At 45.7% G+C, this 10,011-nt stretch overlaps 2 protein-coding genes across 2 annotated transcripts in view; one reads left to right on the top strand and one right to left on the bottom strand.

Moving 5' to 3' along the window:
• Positions 1 to 2,509, bottom strand: part of LOC8051998 (solute carrier family 35 member E1 homolog) — a 37,332-nt gene extending 34,823 nt beyond the window's left edge. Inside the window, exon 1 of the mRNA XM_029980017.3 lies at positions 1,808 to 2,509. Within this exon, the coding sequence (XP_029835877.1) occupies positions 1,808 to 2,138 (331 nt within the window). The 5' untranslated portion in view covers positions 2,139 to 2,509. The remainder of the gene's footprint in view (positions 1 to 1,807) is intronic.
• Positions 2,510 to 2,843: 334 nt separating this feature from the next.
• On the top strand, positions 2,844 to 5,298 carry LOC8051997 (cysteine desulfurase, mitochondrial). The gene has a single exon (XM_002434189.5). It carries the CDS (start codon positions 2,960 to 2,962, stop codon positions 4,313 to 4,315), a length of 1,356 nt encoding a protein of 451 aa, XP_002434234.2. The 5' UTR covers positions 2,844 to 2,959; the 3' UTR covers positions 4,316 to 5,298.
• Positions 5,299 to 10,011: the final 4,713 nt, after the last annotated feature.

The following is a 10,011-nucleotide window of genomic DNA, read 5'->3' on the forward strand; positions in this document are numbered from 1 at the left end:
AAAAATAATGTGGATGTGCAGCTTTCTTTTATTTATTTTTTTTTTTTTTCAATCAACGTATTTGAAACTTTTTAGAAGCCACAAAAAATGGGTCTTATTTTCAGTCTATTTTTAGTGTTGAGTTTGTGCCTTCACTGACCCACAACTTAGATTATCTCTGGTGGTTGCGTCTAAACCATAGAAAACGGCTCGCGACCACGGAGAAGAGAGTGAGCGCGACTCAAAACGGCCAGTTCTCGATGGGCAGTTTTCGGGCAGAAAGAAAACGAATTTCGAGTCGCAAATTTTGTTCTGGGTAGTTGGGCTCTCGTACGGCATGCACAAATAAAAACCTTGGCGAGCATAAATACCATGTCGGTGTCCCTTTAAACAAATACCAACAATTGTCAGATTTGATAGTTTTTGGCAGAAACATACAAGATGACAGCATAAAAAAAAAGTAAACAATTTATTGATTTTTTTTTTTTTTAAGTAATGCAATAACGACAGATTTGGAGCGATCCTAGATAAAGGACATTCCTCCTCGACATCACAAACAGCAACCTCACTCTCACACCTAACCTCATCTCGTCAGCTCTGCAGCCACCATCAGAGACAAGGGTAAGGGGCAACTCCCCTCTCACCAAGACTCTCTTTTGTTTGTCCCCGACATGCCCAAACATAGCTATTCTCACCTCTAGAAAAATATTCGCAACTTTCACGACCTATGGGGGCGCGCTCGCTTTCATCAAAATGGCTGTCATCTAGATGATCGTCGTAGGACAGCAGTACAAGGCGGGGTCTGCGACGCGTAAGTTATTCTTGTTTTACTCAATAAGAGCAGTAATAGAGCCTTACTTTATTTTTTCACGTCAGGAAGGTGTAGGCAAGCACCTTTATTGTGAAGCGAATCATCCAGGAGCTAGGGAGCGTGATTCTCACACCTCGATACCACCATCGCTGAAAGTTGCGAATAGAAGATTAACCCTCCACTGAAAATTCGCACAAAAGCAGCTGCCCCCTCACTCTCTTCTGTGGTGGTGCGAAATGGATGATGTGACAGCAGTGCAAAGTATGCATATGATCCAGAAGCTATCTTCCCAGAAGTGAAACCTGGATGGATGGATGGATGTTAATGGCTATACCCTTTGAAACGGGCAGCAGCTTGCGCCACCTAGCCTAAGGCTGAAAGGAAAAATGTATGATTCCTCCCAACCTTCTAAGCAAATTTTCTCCCCCTAACTATCACCAGGCAGTGTTGGATAGTGCACCAGGATGACTTTTGGGGGATCGGGCAAAAAAAACCTAAAAAAAACATCACTCCCGTGGCCTCTTCCCCAGGCGAGGGGGTCGCCAATTCTCCTCTGGTGACCGGTTATGACAAGTTGCAAGTTGAAAGCTGTCAAAATTTCTGCACTATGTGTGCAGGTGCCAACAGTCCACAAAGTACCACACTTGCAAAAGGACAAGCGAGTTCCCGATATCTTATAACCAAATTTACCAACACTTAGCCATGGTGACAGTAGCGCTCTTATGACAAGTCACAATTCAGAAAGCCGTCAAAATTTCTGCGCTACAGGTGCAGATGGCACAAGTTCACAACTGTACTACGCTTGCAAAATGACAAGAGCTCCCCAATCCCTTAATCAAAAGCGTCAATATACGACAGAAGTTGCCCCCTAGAAGTGCTGTTATGACAAGTCACAAGAAGACAGCAGTCGAAGACAACGTACGCAAAAGAGTGCCAGTTCACAAGTTACTGTCATGGCAGATGTAATGCACAACGTTTGCCACAATCGAATTTATAAGTGAAAGTGATCGTACGTACCGGTGTGCGCATACGAGACGGGCACCTTCCAGAGACTGACGTGGGACATGAGCGAACTCACAAACTTGCCGCAGGCTAGCGGCACGATGGACGTCATGTACTTAGTCCACGGAAGGTCCAGGTAAGGCCTGATGCCCCAGATCGCGAACGCCGGTCCCGAAAGCACGGTGATGGAGAACAGCTGCACCATGGTGACGGTGAGCGGGAAAGGGAAGTGGGTGAGCACCACCTTTCCCACCACGTTGTTGCCCGAACTGATGCCGTACCACAGGACGCAGAGCAGAACGACGCGGAAGATCTCTCCCGAACTGGTGCTGGGCGCCGCGACCATGATGAACAGTCACCGTTTAAGGTCCGAAATGCTGGCCCCGACTCCTCAGACATCGGGACGAAGCCGCCAGCTGGCCGCGTCGGGGGTCTTCCACGTAGCAGAGCTGGACGAGTACTTGCTGTGCGCGTCATCCATCTTCGGTCTTTTTTTAAACTTGGTGCCGACGGTGTAGATGTAGACCTCGCACAGCCGTTGCCGCCAACTGTTCCTTTCACAACGGTTTCGGTTGTGAACGGAGCAGACGGAGCAAAGAGCTGCCAGGAGCAGAAGACCCACGTCTGCGATCCGGCTGGTCAAGCTGCGGTGCCTAGAGCCTACCGGTGCTTCTAACCTCTAACGTGACGACTGGGTTTGCTCCTGCTTTGAACTCAGAATAGGGGTGGGTTTTAGGAAACACATATTCCAGCATTGTTGTTTTTGTTTATTATGTTTTGTGTGTAAATAAAATGTATTTTATATAATTAGTCACAAAAAATATTGAATACATTTTATGGAAGAGAACGTTTGTATCTTTTAGCAAATTAAAAAGCCAAATTTTACGAAAACGAAACTGAGAAAACAAATCAACGTATATTATGTTTTTAGTAGCCTTTTAGCATAATTGTTTCACACGTAGTTTCTTATAATGTTTTTTATTTAAATATACTGTTCTTTGGTTATATATTAACAATTTCTTGTTTACGAGGCAACCGGAGGCAACGCTGCGGTACGTGACTTCCACTTCCAGTCGCCAGCTTCAATGGCCGCTGCCAGATTCGGTGTCCTGCCGAGTTTGTTGATCTGCCCGTAATCACCAACGACGCAAAACCGGCCGGGGCAACATGTCGGTCCTCTTCCGAAGCCTGCGTCACCCGTGGTGGCGTCAACAACCGCAAAGAGTAAGCCTCGAGTGCAAGCTCCTCTGTTCCATCCCGTCCAAGCTCCTCGGCGGTCTCGAAGAGCCCGTTGACGAGCCTGACCACAACCTCTTGCGGCCGCTCTACATGGACGCGCAGGCGACGACGCCGATGGATCCGCGCGTTCTCGACGCGATGCTGCCCTACCTCATCAATAACTACGGCAACCCGCACTCGCGGACCCACGCGTACGGCTGGGAGAGCGAAGCGGCGGTCGAGAAGGCCCGTCGCCAGGTCGCGGACATCATCGGCGCGCAGCCCAAGGAGATCATCTTCACGAGCGGCGCCACCGAGTCCAATAACATCTCGGTGAAAGGGGTGGGCCGCTTCTACGCGGAGAAAAAGAAGCACATCATCACGACGCAGACGGAGCACAAGTGCGTCTTGGACTCGTGCCGCGCGTTGGAAGCCGAAGGCTTTGACATCACCTACTTGCCGGTCCAACGCAACGGCCTGGTGGACCTCGGCCAACTCGAAGCCGCCATAAGACCTGACACCTCTCTGGTGTCCGTCATGACGGTGAACAACGAAATCGGCGTGGTGCAGCCGATCGCCGAGATCGGCGCCACCTGCCGGAAGAAGAAGGTGTTTCTCCACACGGACGCCGCCCAGGCGGTCGGCAAGATCCCCGTGGACGTCAACGAGATGATGGTTGATCTGATGTCCATCAGCGGGCACAAGATCTATGGTCCCAAGGGGGTGGGCGCCCTCTACCTGAGGCGGAGGCCGCGCGTTCGGGTGGAAGCCATTCAGAGCGGAGGCGGGCAAGAGCGCGGGATTCGCAGCGGCACTGTCCCAACGCCTCTGGCGGTAGGCCTAGGAGCCGCGTGCGAAGTGGCGGCGAAGGAAATGGAGTACGACCACCGCCATGTGTCCAGGCTGTCAGACATCCTCGTTTCGCTGATTACCAGCGAACTGACCCACGTGGTCCGCAACGGAGATCCGCAGAGGACTTACCCCGGTTGTGTCAACCTGTCCTTTTCGGCGGTTGAGGGCGAGAGCTTGCTGATGGCAATGAAGGACGTGGCGCTGTCCTCCGGCTCAGCCTGCACATCCGCTTCCCTGGAGCCCTCTTACGTACTGAGGGCCATCGGAGCAGACGAAGATCTCGCCCACTCTTCGATCCGGTTTGGGATCGGGAGGTTCACTTCAGAGGAGGAGGTCGTCTACACCGCCAAGAAGTGCATTGACGAAGTCAAGAAGTTGCGGGAAATGAGTCCGCTATGGGAGATGGTTCAGGAAGGCATCGACCTCAAGTCGATACAGTGGACGCAGCACTGAATCTCTAAATTGTCCGTCCTTCAAAATGGTTGAGGCCCTTCCTACGTTTTGGATCGAGGTACCACCAAATGACTCGAGAGGAAAAGAACATGCATGAAGGCTGTTCTGTTCACCGAGCATAGAAAAAAGTGACTTTATTTGCTTGCAGAACTTTTCGAGGGAAGAGAGCAGCGTTTAGTATGGGCAGTGTGTCGGAAAAGGCTATCTTCGGCTTCTCACAAACTTTGGTTTGAGTCATCGTAATGCTGATCAACTGACTCGGCGTAAAAACTGTTTGCAGTCTGTTCCCTTCCACAGGCATCTGTGGAATCTTCATGTTTGGCCAACGTTAGCCGCTGAAAGCCGTCTCTAGTGAGTGAAAGACAATGACTGTGAGCAGTTGGGGCTTCTGACTGTTCAGCTAGCTTGCTGATGTAAGATGACAGCAATGTTATTGCTGCCTCGGTTTGTGGTTTGGCCTGGAATGGTGTAGAGTCGGACACCACTTCAAGACAAATTAGTCTTTAAGAGAACTGTATTGAAGATCGCCGAAGTGGTTAATATGAGTGAGATACCGAGTCTAGTCGGAAAGTTTGCTGCAAGTGTTGGATAAAGAGGATTGATGTCGTTGATACAAGATTCTTGTTTGAAAACATTTTCTTTTGGTTTTGAATAGAAGGGTTTCAGCGCACATAACTTTTTGTGCGTTGTGGGTCAGACGGGTTGATGGTCTCTTATTTTTTCTGTGATGTATGCAGCTTCGTAGCTCTTCTTCATCTGTATTTATGGCAATAACCTGTCGTACTGGCCTGGTTGACTTTACAGATAGTTTACTTCCCACGGACAGATTCCAGCAGGATTTTTTGTTTGTGTTCATTACTCGACTTTTCCTGCTAGATGGAGGTTCTCGTCCTATTTATCGCGGCACTGAAAATTTACGCTTCCGAGAGTATTTTTGTCTCGTCACTGTAAGAAGTAGTGTGATAATAAAGTAGACCAAGTTATCTTTGCTTGAACATTTCATAAGGGCTTTCCCAACAAAGGCGTGCAGAAAGCCTTTTGGAAATGACTGAAAATTAACTAGTGTTTCAGCTTCTTACTAAACTTGCAAATGATTGTAGATACACAGAATTGAATGAAGTGAGCCTCTATTGCCACAAACACTCATGTTGCCAGTTTGTCTATGCTGAAGTGATGGGATAAGAAGTTTGCAGTGCATGATGAGGCATAAAAATAACAAAGTGGATTCCAATTTCTTCACTTTTTTCCTTACAGTTCTCTTGTTTGTTAGTACAAAACTCTCAAAGTAGGGCAAAATGAGTTACATACTGGCTTATTTTCTTTCTGAAGAACCCAGCAAATTTGAAGAGTTTGTGGGAATTCCCTTGCTGCTACCCGTCTCGGAGAATGATGCAGCGCACTGGTTCAACAACAGACAGTCATTTATTTCGTTGCCACCCGCACTGCAATCCCCAAAGGCCATCGTGCATACGCCGTGACGGCCTTTTATCCGCGACGAAGTGCTGCTCGCTTGGCAAATTACCATTTTTTTACCATTTTTACCGCAAAGGGGGCCAAGGGCCCCCTTTGCGGCAAAAATGACTATCGACGATTTGGCAGGCAGGTAAGCTGGGCCAATGCTTTGGATCCCCAGGTTGTCCACAAGTTAGATCATTTAAACCACTGAAAGGCTGCCTGGAACGTGATGATAAACCCTAGACTGAGATAGGAAAACGTCTCAATTTCGGAAAGTTCTCTCCCCTAGACCCTTGTGCACTGTAGGTAACTGCAGGGTAGGAAGCTCTCGCTCACGTGCACATTCAATCTATGTGGGGCGCAAGTTCGTCTGCTTCTTGCACAGGGGTTGCGATGAAGTCAGAACGCCAACCTCTTATTGGTTGATTGAAAGGAATAGTGGGTAGACCTCAAGTCATCAAGCATTGAGGTCTGCCCACTATCAATCAAAGCCAATCGGAGCTCGTCGTCGTTCTGATGTCACCTCAACTCCTGCGCAAAAAGCAGACGACTTGCTCTCCGCATTGTGCAAACTTTGAACTGACAAGTAAAAAATAAAGGGTTTACTACGGTTGATAGAATATGCCATTTCATGGAAGCACGTTTTAGAGAATGGGCAGGTTTTATCGAAGCACGGTCTAGGGAGCAGAGCCTCAGTTTAGAGAATTGCCGTTTATCGAAAAGGGGACGCTTTTTAAAAAAATGCTTTCCTACTTCTTGCGTGTATCACTCGTGCGCAGTGCCCCGCTGTGCTCCCACCGCTTCGTGGCGGCAGTCTGCGACGGCTCATTACATAAATGTTAAGTCACCTGATTTACCCGTACACCCCGCTTCGCAGCAACCGAATTCGCTAAAAGGAGGCTCATCGCCATTTTCTCTAAACTGGGTTCTCTATAAAGGCATTTAATAAACCGAGGTCGGTAAAACGGCGTTCGCTAAAACGAGCTTCTCTAAACTGCATGCCTCCAAAAAAAAAATCTATAAGGGAAATCAATGATCTAAGTGGCAACTGCTTTTAATAGGATACTGACTCGTATTAAAAGAGCATGGGCTCATTTATAATTACTTGCTATGAATGGGATCGGTGTTGGTAAAGTATGTCTAAAAAATACTTGAACTACAAAGTAAATGAGAGGTGATGTACTTTAAGTAAAGTGGTGAGTACACCGGGCACAATGTACTTGAAATAACAGTACATGGAGTTCCCGTGAAAAGGGAACCGTGTTATTCGACCCGCAGATAAATAAACTATGCATCCTAGAAAGCTCAAACTCCGTGAGAATGTGAAGCTAGAGATTGCGATATAACATGAAAGTTTGAGAACATAACATTACCTGGATTGAAAGATAACTGAGAAAAACAAAATTTCTCTGCGAGCCACTGTCTACTTATTGTAGGCCTAACATTGTCAAAACATTGCTTGTGGGATTAATATCAGTGGAATTAAATACTTGTCATCAAGAAAGATAATATTTTATTTCTTGATGACAATATGGTAGAAGTCTTATTTTTTGACCGTATTCTGTTTTATTGTATTTAAAAATGTTGTATTGCGATCATCCTTCTAGAGACACTTAGTGTTGCTGGAAAGATGATTGCAGTTATGAGATCTCCTGCGAGTCTGCGACACCCTGCCCAGAAGATGTGCTCAAAGGGATTGAAGTAAGTTTGGCTATATTTGTTTAGAGAATTTTGCTTCCACTGAAGGCATATATCTGCAGAGGAAAGGGAGGGGGTGGGGAGACAACAGGTCCTCCCGAAGCCAGGATGCTCTGGTTGATGAAGGTTGAAGCGTCGTGTACGTTAATTTGGAAGCGTGCCAGGTGGATCCATCGTCCAGATGGTACGTGGCTGGATCTTCTGGGGAGAAGCATATCTCACTTGCTAAATTTAATTTAAAAAAAAAATAATATACTGCAGAGACTTTGTGCTCTACGCTTTTCCTATGCAGAATGGACGGCAATGTGTCTACACTTAATTTTTAAAAAGTTGATTTTGACTAGCACTGTACCCTATGACTGGAAGCTCAGTGAGATAATTCCAATTCTGAAAAGTGGAAATGCTAAGTCAGTATGCATTTATAGGCCCATCGCGCTAACATCTACATCGTGCAAATTTCTTGAGCATAATGTTTCTAAACATATCTGGCAATTTCTTTTATCGAATAACGTTCTCAGCCAGTACCAGCACGGCTTCCGTAAGGGGCTGTCAACGGTCAGCAACTAGTAGAAATCATGCATTATTTTTGTGAGGTATCGGATCGTAAGGGACAAACAGACATCATAGTTTTAGACTTCAAGAAGGCCGGCATTCGACAAAGTGAATCATAGAAAACTCTTAATTAAATTGATTTCCATCTTGGGAGATAATAAGATTGTTCGGTGGATTGAGGCCTTTCTAAATGATCACCGGCAGTTTTTAAGTATTGAAGGGGTTAGCTCGGACGAATGTGATCTGAACTCGGGTGCCCCACAGGATTCTGTCCTGGGTCCCCTGCTGTTTTTGGTTTTTGTTAATGACCTTATTGAAGATTCACCTGTAAAAGCCAGATTATTTGCCGACGATTGTGTTATTAATTTTTATACTGAAGTAAAGTCGGTTAATGATCAAATTATGCTAAACGAATATTTGTCTCAGATCAATGAATGGTGTGTTAAGTGGCAAATGTTCGATAAACTTAGACAAGACAGTATGTATGACGATCACTCATAAATGACAGCTGTTAGAATATCTGTATATGCTGCACGGAAAAGCATTAAGCCGAGTGTCAGAGTTTAGGTACCTTGGTATTACAATAGCCTCAAACCTAAGTTGGACACCGCACATTAGCAATATAATCAGAAAAGCTAATAAAAAGACTAGGATACATCAGGCGCTCTCTTAAACTCGCTTCCTCAGAAACAAAACTCGCAGCATACAAGATGCTAATAAGGCCTTTATTAGAATACACATGTGAAGTCTGGGACCCGCATGTTAAATATCTTATATCAAACCTGGAGCAAGTTCAACGGTGTGCGTTACGTTTTGTTTTTTCTTGCTATAGAAGGCTGGACTAGTCTGTGTCACCTCTTTATAAAAGGGCAAATGTACCCCTCCTTCAAGTGCGGAGGAAGCAGAAGCGGCTTAACCTTTCTTATAACATAATGAATAACTTGGTTCTAGTAAACAAGTAACAGTATATTAAGGAGAGCATGTTATGTATAACCCGCAACAAGCATGCTCGGTATGTGGAAGAGCAGAAGTTTTCCCGGGACTGTTTTAGGTATTCGTTCTTTTTGCAAACAGCGCGAGAATGGAACAATTAAGCTACCGGCGCAAGTCGTGACCGCTGAATCTCGAGAAGAGTTTAGTTTCCTTGTTTCAGAGATTTCTGACAGCAGTACCTAGAGTTGTCATTTCATCGTTGTGTTGAATACGTGTTTTTATTAATTTCTGCATTTTGAGCGCGTGTATTTTTTTGTTTTTTGTGTTGTGCAAAATTCACTCCTATCTTGGTCGTTGTAGGACCAATAGTATTTCAAATAAATAAATATATGAATAAGCTCGCAGTTTTGTCAGTGGCATATTTAGATTTGATTGGTTTACATCAACTTGAGCCCTGACATGATGCGATAACAATTAATTAAGAAGTAAAATTAGAGCGCCCCGCGCCACCTTGAGGGAATTTTTAATTAAATTATACACTGGCAGAGAGGGAAGTCTATCTTTCGCGCACAAGAGTTGCATGACGTCAGAACGACACCGAGGTCTGATTGGCTTATATTGAAAGGATAGTGGGTAGACCTAAATGCCAGATGCTTCAAAGCCTGCCCATTATAATTATTATTATTTTTTTTTTTTTTGTTAAACTCGAGTTTGGCGTTTTGGCCATCGCAATCCCTGTGCAAGAAGCAGACGATCTTCCGCTGAGCACGTGACCGGGCAGTTATTTTCTGTTTAGTTAAAATAGTGGTAGTCACGTGTCACGTGCAATTGATATTTGAAGCAATTCGAAGAGTGCCATTTTTAAAACCCAACGTTAGAGAAACCCCAGAAACCTTACACGTACTCTACTGCTTACAACGGTGATGTACGGAAGACAGGACCACAGACCTATCACGAAGGAGGCAGCCACCACCCTAATTTATATCAATGTTTGGCGTTGGCCGCGCTTTGTCTGCTCGAACGCTCGTGCAGCGGAAGCAGTGCTACCCGCTCCCGCA

The sequence above is a fragment of the Ixodes scapularis genome, unplaced genomic scaffold (genome assembly GCF_016920785.2).
Source record: "Ixodes scapularis isolate PalLabHiFi unplaced genomic scaffold, ASM1692078v2 PGA_scaffold12__126_contigs__length_90152505, whole genome shotgun sequence".
Lineage (NCBI taxonomy): Eukaryota > Metazoa > Arthropoda > Arachnida > Ixodida > Ixodidae > Ixodes > Ixodes scapularis.